This window comes from Puntigrus tetrazona, chromosome 7, assembly GCF_018831695.1.
Source record: "Puntigrus tetrazona isolate hp1 chromosome 7, ASM1883169v1, whole genome shotgun sequence".
In the NCBI taxonomy this organism is placed as follows: domain Eukaryota; kingdom Metazoa; phylum Chordata; class Actinopteri; order Cypriniformes; family Cyprinidae; genus Puntigrus; species Puntigrus tetrazona.
In genome coordinates this window covers 11,145,998-11,164,316 of record NC_056705.1, presented here as the reverse complement: position 1 = coordinate 11,164,316, position 18,319 = coordinate 11,145,998, and the positions used below count along the sequence as shown (strand labels likewise).

The 18,319-nt window shown below is 36.2% G+C and overlaps 1 protein-coding gene across 2 annotated transcripts; it reads left to right on the top strand.

Annotated features, from left to right (window-relative positions):
• The first annotated feature begins 201 nt into the window (after positions 1–201).
• On the top strand, positions 202–18,249 carry si:ch211-106j24.1 (aminopeptidase N). Of its 2 annotated transcripts, none has more exons than XM_043243249.1 (22): positions 202–300; positions 3,427–4,157; positions 5,266–5,408; positions 7,110–7,249; positions 7,333–7,459; positions 7,547–7,701; positions 7,781–7,894; positions 9,181–9,324; positions 9,710–9,775; positions 9,880–9,945; positions 12,210–12,385; positions 12,476–12,561; positions 13,066–13,199; positions 13,287–13,342; positions 14,119–14,266; positions 14,343–14,434; positions 14,520–14,630; positions 15,668–15,835; positions 16,250–16,390; positions 16,475–16,556; positions 16,656–16,826; positions 17,617–18,249. In XM_043243249.1, exons 2-21 carry the CDS (start codon positions 3,568–3,570, stop codon positions 16,806–16,808), a joined length of 2,892 nt encoding a protein of 963 aa, XP_043099184.1. In that variant the 5' UTR covers positions 202–300; positions 3,427–3,567; the 3' UTR covers positions 16,809–16,826; positions 17,617–18,249. The 2 variants fall into 2 exon arrangements, with proteins under 2 accessions (XP_043099184.1, XP_043099183.1); XM_043243248.1 differs by lacking the exon at positions 202–300 and adding an exon at positions 484–675.
• The last annotated feature ends 70 nt before the right edge of the window (positions 18,250–18,319 follow it).

Below are 18,319 nucleotides of genomic sequence, written 5' to 3'. Positions count from 1 at the left end.
GTTCAAAAGTGGTCTCTAAACTGAGCTATGAAAAACCCTAACAGTAAATGCTTCGGAGTGATCATATTTTCCCCCTAAAACCTCTCGACAAAGATTTCACACGGAATTCAGTCTCAGTCGTGTTCATACATTGCATGTGTGTGTGTGCATGTGAGAAAACCTGAGCTTCGTTTCGCCCCTCCTCCCAAATGGGAAGGAGCGTGTGTGTGTGTGTGTGTGTGTGTGTGTGTTTGTTTTTCCCATCAGCCTCATCATATTCACAGACTCTCGCACTTCTGTGACTTTCTCTATGGACACCTGGTATGTGCACTTTTACTCTTATGTGTTCGTCAGTCGAGCGTGTGCGTGCGTTCATTCGGTTTTAATTTTATCTCACTCAAGAACTAAGAAGAAGTCTTTGTACGAAAGCTAGAGAGCTGCTGCAAGATCTCTGTGCTCCTGCGCCGCTGCACGCATGGCTTTCCGGACAGAGTGATTTAGCATATGGTCAACGGATGGCTTTCAATGGTTTGGGCTGCAGCGTGGGTTTTTCATATTTTAGAGGGTTGCAGAGAATTAGTTCATGTATATTTACTCACCTCAAATAACTTTCAGGTGGGGATGGTCGTACGCGGTAGAGCAAAGGCTTGTAGCTGGCAGACAGGCGTTTAAGCAAAATGGTTTTACAGCTGAAAGGTGAGAGCAAAACATTCATAATGATTGCATGAATTTGTATAAGCAAAACTATAATATGCAAAAGAGGCTTTGGCATACCTGTCAAGATCAGCTGAGACCAGCATGAATATTCTGTGCAGGATTATAATTAGATCCAGCTGGTGGACTCATTTTAAAAAATATTTTTTCAAGCTGTAAATAAAAAAAGATTACTAGTTCAGTTTATAAGAAAATATCCGTTCGGTCTACTTCGGTATTTGGCATTTTTTAATTCAATGTATTATTTGCAATTTGTTTGTAATTACTCGTGCAATTTCTGAGCTAAAAATGTTGTAAAGTATATCCAGACTTTTTTTCAATGCGTGTAGTTCAACAGCAAAACAGCTTTTTCTTTTTTTGCCTGGTTAAAAGAACTTTTTCACTTTTTTTTGGAAATAGGCTCATTCTCCGACACCTCCAGAGTTAATAAGTCTAAAAAGTTTTGCTGTTTTTGAATCCGTTCAGTCGATCTCCGGGTCTGTCGATAGCACTTTTAGCATAGCTTAGCATAGATCATTGAATCCAATTAGACCATTAGCATCGCGTTCAAAATTATTTTTGCATGATTATTTATTTATTAATATATTTTCGACTTCTGTAGTTATATTGTGTATTAAGACCGATTTTCTAGGCTGATATGATAAGGAACTGTACTCTTATTCTGGCTAATAATCAAAGAAGAATGAATGAGCCTATTTCTATCAGGGGTGTTTCTGTAAGCTAGTGGTAAAGCTAAAAACATCTAATATAATTAATTTATATATTTAATGTAAACCATATAGTACATTATCCAAATATATAAAAATAAATTAATTCAATATAATAAATAAAAATCTAAAAATGCTGGCTTGACAACAACATCAAATAGGTTTACGTTGAGGTACAAATATGTCTAAAATCGAATCAAATAAATTATGCCATTTTTATGGCAAAGCTTATTGATGTTATGATTATATTTTCATTGCCCCCTTATGAGATCACTGCAGTTTTTTTCCAACGCAAAAACATCTGCAAGTTGAACTTTCACATACATTTCCCACTTACAAAGACAAAAATTAGACTTCTTAAGAAAAGACGGCACTCGGTATCCACTGGTTTAATTGAAAATGAATCAGCCAGACAGGGAATGTCTCATTCTGCATCAATCAGATGATCCATTATGAGTGTGCATTTAAAATCTGTTCAAGCTTACAGGCCTGTTCGCTTCTGCTCATATTTCTGTTTCTAACAAATAAACAGCTTTTAAGTGTTAAATTATGTGCATGTGATTGGGGGTTGAACTCGCATAGCATGGCAACGTGAAGACGGTAAATGAGGCCAGGCATCAACAGGAAGTGGTGGAAGAGCACAAATGAATTAGTGCATCTGATTATTCCAGATGTGCAGCATGTAACGTTTTGTGCTTAGAACCGAATATTATGTATACCTGAAGCTAAGATTAAGGTTGACAGAGTTAAACCTTTTTTATTCTTCACCACAAAACCGAAGTGCAGATTTTTTCAGCAAATTGATCGAACGCCGTGTTTAACTTGGGTTCAATATGAATATGAAGTGTATTAAAGTGCCTCTGTTATGGGTTATGAAACATTTATTTTGGTTTTGCGAATCCCAAACAACAGGTTGACATGCATGCAAGGTCAAAAAACACCTTTGTTGTCTTATAATGTGCACTTATTTCTTCAACAACTCCCAAACGATTCGTTCGACAATACATTTAAAGTTTGTGAGCTTTTAACGCTCCAAAAGTGGCACCTAGTGGCATAGAATGAATTTACATTTTCATTCAGACCAACGTGAAAAGACAATATGCTAATGTGTCATGTCGACCTCAACATGAAACAGCTTGGGAGTTGTTTGAAAAACGACTCGTTTCGATAATTCAGAGCCGATTTTGTCTTTTGAGAGAAAATATCTTTATACACGGTGCACTTTCAGATTTAAAACTTGGATGTTTTCATTCACTTAAAGCTGTGTTACACACTGCATAAAAGATCATTTTCAAAAATATGGTGCATAGTTTTCTGTGTGATTGATGTAATTAAACTCTAAATACGTACAGTACATAAAATACAGGATATAAATAATATATACATTTTTAAAAATAAAATATAAATAACAGTGCCTTCTCTGCTGGCCTAATTATGTGAGAATAAGTTAATAAGGACATCGGGTGGACTGTATTTTTGTTAATTGAGTTTCTTTCTTTAGTAATAGCATTCGTTCTTTCTACAGGAGACACCTGTCTGTGGTGCAATGGCCTTTATAATGTATTTCTGTATTTCTATATTTTTGGTTTCTATAGTCGTGGCGTCATTATGACTGTATTAAGAGGTAGATTAATCAAGGACAGACATGAAGGCCTGCCACTGATAAATAATAGATGCAATTTTAAATTGCTAAATGAAACACATTTACGTTGAAGTACTAAAATTATTAAAATACAAATTATGCCCAAAACCCACATTAAAAATTTACATTAAATCCCAACATATAAAAATTTAATCCAACTCAAAATAGTAATGAATATAACAACAGTATATTAAAAATATTACAATACTGTAGGCAGCCTATCTCTGTTTTCATTGCTTGGAAAAAAGCAGCTTTGACATTCTGCAAAATATCTAAAATTTTGATCTACATTTGAAAGAAGATCGTTCAATTTTAAATGTCACGAGGGTGAGTAAACATTGAGATTTTCATGTTTGGATGAACTCTTCCTCTCATTTCCTCTAGGTATTTACATCAACGAAGATGGAAAGCATCTGTTTGTTTTTGCTGAAGCCGATGTCATGCTAGCATCATCTCAACGGCAGCGCAAAGAAGTAAAACGCACATAGGACACCACCGATTTCCCAACGCAAACCGCAGTGAACAATGGGGAAAGGCTATTATATCAGCAAACATCTGGCCACTGCAGCCATGGTGCTGGCCGCAATAGCCCTGGTGACCATCATTGCGTTATCGGTGGTTTATAATCGAGAAAAGTCCAAAAACGCAGCAAAATGGACCAATGCAACTACATCGCCGGTACCTCCCACCCCGAAGACTTCCAACGAACCATGGGACAAATACAGACTGCCTGACACTCTGTCTCCAGAGTACTACAATGTGACCCTTTGGCCCCGTTTGGTGAAGAACACCAACGGGATGTATATTTTCACTGGGATTTCTGGAGTGATGTTTACTTGTGTGAAGAAGACTGACCTGATATTAATTCATTGCAACAAGCTGAATTTGACTTTGTTTAAAGGGCACCACGCCAAACTCACGGGTCCGAGCGGCTTAACTGCTCCGGCTATAAAGACAACCTGGTTTCAGAAGGAAACACAGTACCTGGTGATTCAGCTGGAGGGAAAACTGAAGCCTGGAAAGTCCTACTGGCTCTACACGGAGTTCACAGGAGAGCTCGCTGATGATCTGGAGGGCTTCTACAGGAGCGAATACACGGAAGATGGGGAAAAAAAGTAAGCAGTTGTTTTTTTGGAAGCAATGCAGTTTGCCCAAACAGTACACAGATGCTAAAGCAGCTAAAAATGTTGGAACGTCGTTCCTGTTAGACACAAAAATATCAGACCACGCGGCCTCTCCAAACAGACGAAACATTTGCTTCAGATTTTGTCGACCATTCATATGTGCATTCATTTTTAAAAGCCTGGGGTCATAAATACTCGCAAGGACACATTAAATGGATCAAAAGTGTCAGTAAACCCTAGTAAAAACGTAATGTATTTAAAATACATTGCATGATCTTAGTGCAAGATACTTGTAGAAAGTGTGAATTAATAATCCTCACAATAGTTCCTCATTAGCACAATCAAATATTCTTCAGTATATCTTGAGTTGGACTTAAAAAGTGTATTATGCAAAATTTGTTTTTTTTAGATTTATCAGATTCTAGTCTTTTTATTAAGTGCATTACTAGTATACTTACCATAAATGCACCTTTTAGTATTTTTATTCTTCACAAGTTAATGTTACCATATGAATGTTATTAATGTTATTTCAGACACATGCTGCTCCTGTGAAATGTCTGCTCATCAAATAATAATGAAAAAATTATGATTATGATTACGATTTCCACTAAATATTGAGAAGCAAACCTGTTTTCAATATTGATCATTATAAAAAAAATGTATAAAAAAAATGTTAGCACCAAATTAACAGGATGGCGTGATGCTGAAAATTCAGCTATCCATCACAGGAAAGAATAACATTTTAAACTGTAATGATTTTTCGCAATATTACTATTTTAACTCAACACTAAACGTCTGAAAGATAATATAGCTATTGTTTTATGATTTAAAATGTGAAATTTTTGGCTTAATAAGCGTATATGTGCTATATTTCTGAAAAAAGGCAACTTGGTTTGATATTTTTACAATGCAAATAAATCAAGACATGTGACTTATGTTTATGAATGATGTTGTTCCTTTCAGTGTTATAAAACACAGTAGATCGTTTAAATTTAGCAATATGATAAACAAAAAGTGATTTTGCACAAAAAGGGCAAAAATGAAAAGAGTTTATAGTATTGTGATCCAACAACTCTTGATCTGTCTTTATGTCTTACAGGATTATTGCCATCACTCAGATGCAGGCCACTTATGCTAGACAAGCTTTCCCGTGTTTCGATGAACCTGGCATGAAAGCTGTGTTTTATATCACTCTCATCCATGATCTGGAAACAACAGCACTGTCAAACAGCCAAGAAATTAGTAAGACAAACAATCCATCACTGAACTCATAGTTCCTTGACTAATTACTTTGTATTTGTGCTCAATGAAAGGTCTGCTGTCACCTGCAATATTTACCACAAAATTTGTGTATATATATATATATATAAACCAAATTCACAACAAATAAACAATGAAGAATTACTAAATACATAAGTTTTTTCTATAAAAATTTTTAATGTTTTTTCAAATATAGGATCTTTGTTTACTTTCTCTCACTTAGACCACAAGAGGGCTCTAAAACTGTCTAATTGTGCGGTAATTGCTCTTTTAACCAGTTTTTAGTATACTTAAAAAAAATTAAAAGTGTCAACACTTATCTAGAAACGCTCTTGAATTTCACATCTTGAATTTCAGTTGTGGTTTTTGGGGGTTATTTGTGGAAGTTAAATTGGGCGCATAAAGATCGTAAAATAAAACACCATAAAACATAATTAAAAAGTGTAAGACTTGTGCCCCGTATGCCAAGCCTTCTTGTGCCACATGCTAACCTTGTATCGCAGACTACAAAAATGGTAAATGGACAATATATTTGATCTGAGAGATGCTGCAGAAAGGACGGTTTTCATTGAATAAGGACTTTAATTTCAGTCTGTTACAACAAAAAAAAAAAGTACAGCTTCAGATGATTAAAAAACAGAGCTGGATTTCAAAAATCCCCCATCTGTAAACCATGGAAGAGAGACTTATGGAGAGCAAGTGACGATGACTAATCAACTTTTCGCATAAAGTGCATATCGGCTGCATCTTTTTTGTGGCTTTTGAGTCATAGTCTGCGAATTGTGTGACATTCTACAGCATCTGTCCTCCTGATGTTGGCATGCATTTCAGCTGTGTTTTATTTCTACGCAGTCATTCCCTCAACTGCCATTAGCTTCAAATCTAATCTTGACTACATGAAAAAAGCAGGCAAACTTTTGCCTCAAACCATGTTTTGCTTGCGGGGCCAATTTCAAATCAAAACAGCATTTCTGTATCACACTAGATGAACCCTGTTAAGATTTTCTAACACATTCCTCTTAAAAATAGCAAAATTGCAAAACGAAATGCTGTTAACTGAAAGCCAGTGTTAGCATGTTTAACTATATTGAAGTAAAATGGGCTTAGCTATTGACTAACTCAATATATTGATTTATAAAAAGTTTTAACATCTATCTATTCAATAAAAAATGTATGCCTTAAAAGGACATTCACCCAAAAAAGAAAATTGCATCATTATTTACTCATCGTCGTGTTGTTACAAACATCTATGAATTTTTGTTTTTTTCAGCAGGACATGAAAAAATATATTTAAAATAATGTTGGTATTTATTTGTCTATATAATGAAGGTCAATGGAGTAACCAGACAATTAGATTTATTAACATTCCTCAAAATATCTTCTTTTATGTTGCAGAACGAAAAGTCTGACTTTGAATGACATGTAAATAATGGCATAATTTTTATTTTTGGGTGGAATATATACATTTAAATGCGACATGAGACATAAATTCATAAATGTAATATATTTTAAAATGCACTTTTTATTAATATGATGTGCTAAATTTAAATGCAAATGCCAAACGAATCAATTTAAATGTAAATTGTCACACTCTGCTTAGGAAGTCTGACACTAATGGCTTGACTCAAAACCCTGCAATCATTAAATAGCTCTAACTGTAATTTTTTTATTTTCTAATCTTAGAAACAGAAAATGTTGTCATCGATGGAACGGCAGTTACCCGAACGATATTCGGACCCACAAAGAAGATGTCGACGTATCTCGTCGCATTTGTTGTCAGTGATTTTAAGTACATCAATTCTAAAGACAAGAAGGGAGTTTTGGTAAGGCCTCTGAACTGACGTTTTATGAAGAGGAATATTGTGAAGTTATCTAAAAAACTGCTTGTTTGTTTGGCTTGCCAAAGGTAAGAATATGGGCAAGAAAAAAAGCCATTGAAGACAGGCAAGGCGATTACGCGCTTAAAATCACCCAGCCGATATTGGAGTTCTTTGAGAAATATTACAACACTAGCTATCCACTTTCTAAGTCAGGTACGAGCAGCTTTATTAATGGTAAAATATAAAACCGTTCCCCTTCAAAGCACAGTAGAATAAGCAGTTGTCCTGCTGTTTTCTCAGACCAGATTGCACTGCCTGACTTTAGCTCGGGAGCCATGGAAAACTGGGGTCTTGTCACTTACAGAGAGACGGCTCTTCTGTACGACCCACGGACGTCTGCCAACGGCAACAAGCAAAGGATTGCAACCGTTGTTTCTCACGAGCTGGCTCACATGGTACGTTTAGGCCCGGAAAAGTGGGCTCGGAGTGCTTTTTGCTTCGCGCAGTTTGCCATGTGATTTATGTGTCTTCCAGTGGTTTGGAAACCTCGTGACGCTGAAATGGTGGAATGATCTCTGGCTGAACGAGGGCTTCGCTTCGTACGTGGAGTATCTGGGAGCTGATTATGCTGAGCCCACCTGGAACATGGTGAGAACAACATTTAGAAGATTTCTGTGAAAGAAATCATTTTAAGATGACCGCTTGATAATTAATTGAACCTCACGATATTACATAATCATCAAGGCACTTACATCAAGTTGATAAACGCGCACGTATTTAAAGTTGAAAAGTATACGTACTTTCTCTAATCCAATTTAGTTAACAGGGACAACTAAACTAAGGCAATCGTATTTTCACCCTCAGGTAGTTCCAAACCTGTATGAATTTCTTTGTTTTGTTGAACACAAAAAAAGATATTTTGGAAAGGTCTGTAACCAGGCCGTTTTGGGTCATCGTTGACTTTAATTGTAGGGAAAAAAAATACTATAGAAGTCAGTGTTGACCCAAAACAGCCTGGTTACAAACTTTTTTTTCCCTACAAATATAAACAGTATTTTCTCCCTAAATGGTCGTTTATAAATAGCTCTGTATTCTATGTAAGCTATGTAAGTGCCTGTTTGTTTTAACAAGTTCTTAATTATTAATAATTAATAATTGAATTAAATTAAATAAATACATAGTAAATAAATATTTATTCATTCTTTTATGTACTTGGTAAATGAAAAATATATTAAATAGGATATATGTTTGTTCCTTAATTTATTTACGGCAAACAAGATTTTATTAAATAATAGTTTAATTTATAAAAAAAATAATGAATGAATGACTTATTTGGACTTTTTTGTTGTTGCTTTTATGTCCCACGTGCTCTGTGACCTACTTTCTGTTAATTGTCTTATTGTGTTCAGGTGTTTTGGGTTAATTATGTCATTTGCTTTGTGTATATAGTTCCTGTTTGTTTCAGTTCAATCTTGTCTTTGTAAGCGTCGTTTTATGTGTGGTTTTTGTTACCTGTCTGCCTGTAGTAGTATTATTTACTCCTTGGTGTATGATTAAACCTATTAAGAGTATATTCTCGTCGAGTGCTCCTTCCCTGAACCACACTGTCACACTTCATTTGTAAATATAGAGATAAATAATTTCATATATTTTCAAGTTTACCTTAATATCCTATTTCATGTATTTTTTAAGAGCTTGCATGCCTTCTAAATAAATCCAGAAACCTCACAACAAACAAACAGACTTAACCTGGTAAACCTGGAAGCATAAATAATTTTTGCAGCTCCGTTAATGACCACTAGTGGTGAAGATATAACACACTTACTTCGCTTTTAAAAAAAAAATGTATTTTCGCATGTTGATGTCCAGCTAAATCTATTAATGAGACAAACCTTGAGACATGTAATTGACAATCAACTTTGTTCCCTCGCTAGAAAGACCAGATCATTCTGTACGACCTGCAAAGAGCGTTTGCTGTGGATAGTTTGACTTCCTCTCACCCCCTCTCCCGAAAAGAGGAAGAGGTCAACACACCCTCAGAAATCAGCGAAATGTTCAACACCATATCCTACAGCAAGGTACAAAAAACTACTGCATTGTCATGACAACTAGCGACTTACCAATGCCTAAAAAACAGCAACAACACTCCAGCAACTGGAAAGCAATGGACTAGCATTCGCTCTAAATACGTAGAACATTGTAACAACCGCATAGCAACAGGACAACAGTCTACAAACCCAGAAACCGGATGGCAAACAGGAGAAGAACACCCCAGAACAAACAGCCTGGCAAACACACACAACAATAATATTGATCGCAACATTAGCTATGTTGGGTTTCAGCTGATATTGTGGAATTTCGAAAGACCACCGCTCTTGAGAGGTTGCAAATAAAGTCATAAAGCAGTCAGAGCAGTTTCAGTCCAGTCAGAGATAAATGCATTGCATATGTTTGTCATTACAGGGAGCTGCAGTGCTTAAAATGCTCTCTGAATTCCTGACAGAGCCGGTGTTTGCCAAAGGACTTGGTGTAAGCCTTACTGTACTCTCCTGTTTTTGAGCTAGAGAGTTCACGCAACTTTTGTGCCGTATTTCATGACCTGACGGTACGGTTGTGTTGTTTTTCCCCCGCAGAACTATCTGAGGCAGTTTGCTTTTGCAAGCACAGTGTATTCGGATCTCTGGGACCATCTTCAAAAGGTGGGCTGTTTAACTGCTTGAGATTTATATGTGGTAAAGCTGGGCAATTGCAAGTTATTAGGTTAGAATTGCATGATGTAGAGTCATAACTGCATGTTATAAAATCAGAATTGCGAGATATAAACTACCAATTTGTAAGAAAATATTCTATCCCCTAAAATTGGATTTTATAACTCATAATTGGGAGTTTATCAATTATTGAAAAAAAATTATCAACCTTTTTCACGTTTCCGGGTTTCTCGTCATAGTTGGGTTAACTTGAAGAGAAGTGAATGGGTTTTTTTGCATTACCATTTGCTCAAATAGCTAAAGAAGAACTCTATGATAGTGTTTTCATGATTTCCAATAAAAGGAAAAAAAATAGAGAGTCAGAAGAGACGGCAGTCAGAAGAGAGAACAATGTCAAATATACCTTCCCTCCCATAGGCGCTGCATTAGAAACACCCTCACATTACCGTAAACTATTATATTTTATCATTTGATGCAAAAATAATATAATACAACAAATGTTGTTTTAAGGATTTACGATGCTGATGACCATTAAAACGTGTCATCACAGTTTTGTGAAAAGAGTCTATGGCACGAAAAAAGCTTATATTAAATTCTGACATTTTTTCTTGCAGTAGGGAGAAAAAATATAATTGTGAGATACGTATAAACCAACACATGGTTTATGCATAGCTCGCGGCCGATTCGTCCATGTTTTACGAGGTGGCTAACTCACTTGTGTGATTTTGTACGATTCGTTTAAACCCCAGTGACAGGCAGGTTCAGGTGTAGGTCATGTCTTACACATTCATATAAACTGGCAACTTGTTTTAGTAAAAATCGTAAGAACTTGTAGTGAGGTTGTACAAATTTGCCACCTAAATCAGACTAAACGCTAGTCTTTTTTCTCACCGGCGGCGAGAGCGCCAAAATTCGCTCAGACAAAGATTTGTGGACGCTCTGACGCTCTAGTGCTTGTCTAGTGCAGATCTTGTGCAGACGGATGACAAGGAGTATATAAGTTAGCCTCATTAAATATTTTAAAAGTGAAAGTCCGAAGTTGCTAACGAAACATACCAATCAAAAGCCATTTTTGTGATGTGGCTTTTGTGTTCAAGCGCTAGTCTAATATCAGCATCATAGGAGACATTCACTAGCCTTGGTCTTTAACTAACATTAACACAAATTTCTGTGAAACAAACCACTCCTGGTTGAAGTGTAAAGTTAGCTTTAATGCAATTGGTCAAATTGGTGTTCGCAAACAGGGACGCGTCATAAATTAATGGGAAACCCGCGACAGCAATGATCAACCTTTCCTCTATTTTGTACCAACATATGTGGTAGGAACCAAAGTTTACAGGACTGCGTTCTCTGAAATCCTCTCAAGGATTAGACTTCGACATTCTGATTGGTTGCCGTTGAACCGCATCATGGCTCGGTACAGTGATGTTGACCTGATTTCAACTCTCCTCGATGCTCTCGCCGCATCACGCCACTGACATTGAAAATGTATTACTACCGTCCATTTTGAAGCTCTGGCCGCTGGGGGTGTGAACACACAGTAACTCACAATATTGAGTTTATTTGTTCTGAAAAAAGGTCAGAATTGCAAGAAAAATTCTGCAATTCTGACAATTCTTCTAGCAGTTGTTTTTATCTTATCAGTTTATATCTTGCAATCCAAGAAAAAAAAGAGAATTGCAAGATAAATGTTTTTATGTTTGCGCTTGCGAGTTTATCTCACAATTCTGACTTTATAATTTGCAGTTGTGTGTTTAGATAAAAAAGTCAGAACTGCATGGCAAAAGTTGAAGTGTCGCAATTCTAATGTTTTTTTTCAAAATTTTGAGTTTATAGCTCCCAATTCTGACTCCTTAATTTTCACATATTAGACTTTATTTCTTGCAATTGCAAGTTTATATCTATTATGTTTATATTGCAATAAAAAAGTATTTTTATTTCAATTGCATGTTATAAAATCAGAATTGCAAAATACAAACTCGCCGTTGCACAACAGTTTTTATTCAGTGGTGGAAATGGGTTTGCTTAGCTGTGTTTAAAACAAGCTTGTACAATATGTGTGTTGCCAAATTTTATTGGAATAAAACAGTAATTAATCAAGTATATACGTTAATAAAGTAAACGATACTTAAGTCATTTTGTAGTTACTTTTTAAGTTGACCAAATAAATGTAAAAAAAAAAGTCAAATGTATGTGTTAATATGTGGTGTGGTGAACACTGTAAAACATTGAGGAACTCTTCATTTTCTCAACAGGCAGTAGATCTAACTCCAGGAGTGAAACTACCATATAGTGTTCATGAGATCATGAACCGATGGATACTGCAGATGGGTTTCCCAGTAATTACTATTGACACCCGGACAGGGAACGTCAGCCAAAAGCACTTTCTTCTAGAGCCTGAAGCAGTGGTGGCTAGGAAATCTGAATTCAAGTACGTTGTCAAACATCATAATTGTGATATAACCTTTCCAGATTCTCTGAAAACGCTTCTCATAAGCGTAACTGCTGTGTTAAACCCCAGTTATGAATGGTTTGTACCCATCAAATGGACGAAGAAACAACAACAACCACAGGTGCAGGATCAGCTGTGGCTTCTGCAGAAATCAGGTACGTTAAACCTTGTTAAGTCCCTTTATACTTTTCTTGTACCTCAAGATCTTGCAACAGGTCTTGCACGCTCTCGCTCAGCCAATAATATCGCAGGTCACTCAGTTCATAAAGTTATGGGACTCTGCACTCCAACGCAAGGGAATCCGGCCAATCCGTAGTAGGCAAAAAGTCAAATCGTTATTCTACAGGGGCCCGGAGATGCATGAATTTTGGAAATTAGATTTGTTTTTAGAAGACAAGGGAGTAAAGCTTACAAAACTATTTTGGCTTCGAGAGAAAACTTGCTTGCATTTGCTTTTACATTTACTGAAGACCAGAAAAGAACATAAAAGCGTAAAACTTGTCATCACAATGCCAGGGTTGTTGCTTGGTGGTTCTCTACAGACGCATTAATTAATTTTGTCTTTGCACCGCCCATACTGTAAATTGTTGTCAAATGAAATGTTTTCTGCTTGCATGAAGATACTGTATAAAATATTACCTTGTTTTTTCTGCTCTAAGCTATTCACAAACCCATGAAAGTCAGCAAAAATGAATGGGTGCTGGCCAACCTCTATGTGTCAGGATACTTCAGAGTGAACTATGACCTTGGAAACTGGGAGCGACTTCTCAGCCAACTGGAGTCCGATCACCAGGTCCTGCATGGAAATTACGAGAAAGAACAGTCTAAAAAGGGCCAAAAAGACATATAAACAATATCTGAATGTCTTTTCTTTATATAGGTGATACCTGTGGTAAATAGAGCTCAGATACTGGATGATGCATTTAATCTGGCACGGTGAGAGTTAATGCTCATTGCATGTACACTGCCACTCAAAGTGTTTGTTTTTAGAAAAAAATTACTTTTATTTAGATAAGGTGCATTGAATGAATCAAAAGACATTAAAGACATTTATAATGTATAATTTATCATTTAAAAAAGGCAGTAAAGACATGTTACAAAAAAGCAAATAAAGCAGTTCTTTCTCTTCCCGAAACAAATAAAAAGGATTAGGTTTTTAGTTTTGCTAACACAGAAATTAATTATACTTCAAAGTATATTAAAATAGTAAACAGCTACTTTAAACTGTAATAATATTTCAAACTACTTTTACTATATTTTATATTTTTATATTTTTAATTTTAGCCCTGATGAGCAGAAGAAAGAATCATTAAAACATTTTACAGACCCCATAAACGTTTGAACGATAATAGTTTCCCAAAGTCTATTTATTTTTAGCATGGGAAAGTTAATCGATTACAAAAATTAACTAAACCGATATAGTTATTCTAGTTATGTGCTGCACAAACATATTCCATTGACTACAACTTGCTTTTGTGCAATACATCTTGCAAACCATATTGGTGCTTGTGAGTGAGTTGAGCCAGTTCTATGCTATGTGTCACTTATTCACAATTCAGTCTAATTGATTAATGAGTAAATCTAAATAAAGTGACTTTTAAAATCTACCCAGCAATTGAAAACAATTTAAAAGATCCTGAAAAGTCACTGGTAAATATATTTGCTGACCGCATTCCATGTAAAACTGTCATTTTTGTTGTTTATTTTTCCAGAGCATCTATTATAAACATAACGCTTGCTTTAAGAACAACTAAATATCTCGTGCGTGAACGGCAATACATTCCCTGGGAAGCGGCGCTTCGAAATCTCAACTATTTTTTCCAGCTGTTTGATCGCAGTGAAGTTTACGGTGCCATGCAGGTTGGTTAAATCTCATTTTTATGTTCAAAACTGAAAACGGATAGATTACAGGGACTGCTGCTTGTATTTATTTTAGGCATATCTTAAGAAACAAGTCAAACCACTATTTGAATATTTTGGGACTATCAGCTCAAACTGGACAACAGTTCCCTCTGGACACACTGATCAGTAAGGACCAATCTTTCATTAGTCACAAGCTTCCCAGACTCCATTTGGTTTATATGGATAAAGTTATGTTTATTTTTGCCCTCAGGTTCACACAGATCATTGCGCTGTCTCTAGCCTGCAGCACCGGCGTGGAGGGATGCAGAGAACTAACCAAGAGCTGGTTCAAAAAATGGATGCAGAATCCGCAGAATAATGCGTAAGTGCAAACCACAAAGGAAACTGAGCAATTTCACATGTGGATGATTCTATACCATGTCTTAAGCAACTTATTTGACCAGTTCCTTTAAATGTTGCATTGTAAAATATATGAAATGTTCTTGAGAAGTTTTAAATGCTTGGCCTATACTAACTTGGTCGTTATCGCATCATAGCTGTGTGGACGGAGTCAGCGTGTGAGAAAACGATCATCTCCCCCTCATTGGAAAAGCACACCTTCTTTCTTTGCGTCACCTTTTGGCCTGAATTATGTAAATAATACCACATCTTGAAGTGGAGAATTGTGGGACATGTTTCAATGGCCATTTTGGGAGGGTGTGGACGAGTCTTAACTTTTAGAAAGAATATCCCTTTGGTTTTGAAACTTTAATCTTTGCAGCTTTAGGGGTCTTATCTATGCACTAAGGAAGGAAAACTTGGTTGCGGTGACTGGTAACGTTAAGTAGTCTAGCCTATCTAGAGTGCATATGAATATTAATATTAGGCTTGATATGTTTCATACGTTGTATATCCGTAACTACTGGTGTTGTGTGCTACTCGCTCAGATTTCTCCCTCTGTATGTTTATTCAACAGTATATAAATCTTCTAAAGCTAAAGATCAAGAACCTAACAAGGTTTCCATGCATTAATTTAAATGGATCCCCTCAGGGCAAAAATGTGTTAGTTAAAATTAAATGTTAAGATATAGTAATAATAATAAATATAAAAAATACACACACTGAATGTACACTACCACTTAAAGTTTTGAGTTTACTAAGATTTAGTTTAAAATATATAATTAAGCAGTGAGGTATTCATTTGGTTGTAAGGGAGAGTAAAGACATCTATAAAAAAAAAATTATTTCAAATAAATGCTGTTATTTCGAATGTTCCATTAAGCGAAAAATTGTATCTTGAGTATATTCCGCATAATGGAATTATTTCTGAAGGACACGGAAGACTGGATTAATGGCTGCTGAAATTTTGGTGCTGGATTTATGATGAAATAAATAAATAATGAAGAAAATTCCGTTCAGGATTCATCCTAACCTGAGGTCGACGGTGTACTGTGATGCCATCGCTGCAGGTGGTGCTGAAGAATGGAACTTTGGCTGGCAGATGTTCCAGAAGGCCACAGTCGCAGCCGAAGCTGTCAAACTGAGATCGGCTCTGGCCTGCACCAAAGTACCCTGGTTACTGAACAGGTAGCTCTGGGGAAGCAAAAGGGTCAAAGACGTGAAATAAATTCAATTTAAAACACCCAACAAAACTTTTGAATGATGCATAAAACAGAACTTACCTTGTGTGTCATGTTCTGATGTTTTCAAGAATCATGTGTCATGTCATTTTACATCAAAAAATCTTAACAGTGTAGATTTTTTTTCAAATATTAATATAGCTTAATATTCATATCCTTATTATGCAGTGTGCTTTTTTACGACAACACTATAGCAAAACATTTTTGTGGGACAAATTTTGAAATTAGAAACATGTAGAAATTGTGTGTTCAAGTCAAAGCCTGTCTTAACTGCATTTCTAATGTTCATTTGCACAGTTTATATAGGCACACTGTAATACTCTAGGAACTGTGGAGTATAACTTGTACATGTTTTTAAAAGGTACCTGGAATACACTATGAACCCAGAGAAAATACGCAAACAGGACGCCACTTCTACCATTGGTTACATTGCCAGTAATATTATTGGCCAACCTTTAGCATGGGATTTTGTCCGGGCAAACTGGGACTATTTCTTCAAAGTGTAAGTATGCCAAATACCAACACACACACATACAAAGAAAGAGAAAAATGTGTAAAAGTACACACTTCTGTTATTACTCAACAGGTACGGCACCGGATCATTCACTTTCTCCAGATTAATTAGTGACATCACCTATAGATTCTGCACACCTTTTGAACTCAGTCAGGTACAAGACCACAACAAGCCAAAAATCTATTGCATGCACGGTGTGAGGCTTATAACACATAACCTGGCTCAAGCGTTAAATCCTCACTGTTTTGTCCAGTTGAAACGCTTCCAAAAGGATAACGCTGAGACCGGATTCGGCTCGGGAACTCAAGCGCTGCAGCAGGCCATCGAGAAGACAACAGCCAAGATTAAGTGGCTGGCAGAGAACAAGGAATCGGTTCTTCAGTGGTTCCTCTCAGAATCAGTTTAAAACTCACATCTGTATACTGTGAGATAAAAATTCAAGTATTACTTCTGTAATGCACTCCAGTTAAAAAATAATCATTCTGTCTTTCCTTACTCACCCTCATGTATGAGTTCCTCCTGCGAGACACAAAAGGGCGATTTTAAATATCCTGAAACTGTACAGAAATACATTTCAATGATATTTTAAAGGGTCACTCCTCCCCAAAATAAAAATCACTTACCTCCATGTCGTTCTAAACTCGTGACGGTCCCATTGACTGCATAATGAACCCTGTCAAGGTACGGAAAAGTCAGAAAGACATTGTCAGAATGTGGTTCAATCGGAAAGTTATGAAGCCAAGAGAATACGTCTTGTGACCGTAATGCCATTACGCACTACGCAATTAGCATGCCTTGTTTTGTGTCAGCCATGATACAAGGATGCGCCATTTTCTTTCAAATCAAAGCATAAATTGACATAGAAAAAGTATGCTTGTGTTGCGGCTGACACAGAAGAGTGTGAGATATTTGCGTCCAGCCGATACTCATCAAAATGGAGCCGCAGAATAGTCTTTATTTAAGTTTTCTTTCTGTACAAAAGGTATTCTCATAGCTTCATAACATTACATTTATAAAATCTGGGAAAGCCTCTCGGTTCTCATCCAAAATATCTTTGTATTGACAGGAGGGTAAGTGATTAATGGCAAAATTTTCATTTTGGCGTGAAGTAAACCTTATAACTGTTTATGAGTGAAGCCTTGGTGAGCATAATACGTCGGGTGAACTATTTCTATTAATGTGCGCGTGTATGTTTGTGTACGTGTTTATTGCAGGACCAGCTCCAGTCTCACATGAATTCATCATCCCGTAACCTGATGGAATGAAAATGAATATATGCTAACAGCAATTTGGCAGAATGTTTTTACTCTGGGAAGCAACCCTACTCTAGGAGTAACCTGAGAAATGTCTTGCAAGGACACAACAGCGCTCTGATATTTAACCACTAGATCACGTCACTCGGATACAAATGAGGATGGATTTGCATAAGAGACTATACAAAATACACTGACAACGGATCCCTCAGTATTGTAAAAGTAGGGAACCTGTTTCAGAATGTGTGTATAATTAGTGGCGTTGCTAAGTTGCTACTCATACTCATCTTGTACAGTATCTGCTATGGCCATCATTGATACCTCAAATCATGCAGGTTGATTAGGAGAGGTTTGCTATACATTTCTAAGCAAATGGACTTCCTATATACCTACATACAGTATGATCCAAGCCATATTTAGGGCCTGATAAATCCTAGCATCCATGCACACTCAAAAACTATTGCGTATGGGCAACCGCACTCATATTTTCTTAACAAAATGTAAAATACTATTTAGCGTTTTATTGTTAACTTGCTATTATTGACTGGATTTAGCATTTTTGAAAGTATGCTGCCATTAAAAAGTATAAACATACACTATCGTTCAAAAGTTTGGGGTCAGTGTTTTTTTTTTTGTTGTTGTTGTTCTTTTTAAAGAAATTAAG

Bases quoted from the DNA above. Each gene is read 5' to 3' on its own strand.
- si:ch211-106j24.1 (XM_043243249.1), top strand. From the start codon at position 3,568: ATGGGGAAAGGCTATTATATCAGCAAACATCTGGCCACTGCAGCCATG. The intron at 9,776-9,879 runs GTAAGCCTTACT...TTTCCCCCGCAG, and splicing joins TGTTTGCCAAAGGACTTGGT to AACTATCTGAGGCAGTTTGC. The intron at 13,200-13,286 runs GTCCTGCATGGA...TTCTTTATATAG, and splicing joins AACTGGAGTCCGATCACCAG to GTGATACCTGTGGTAAATAG.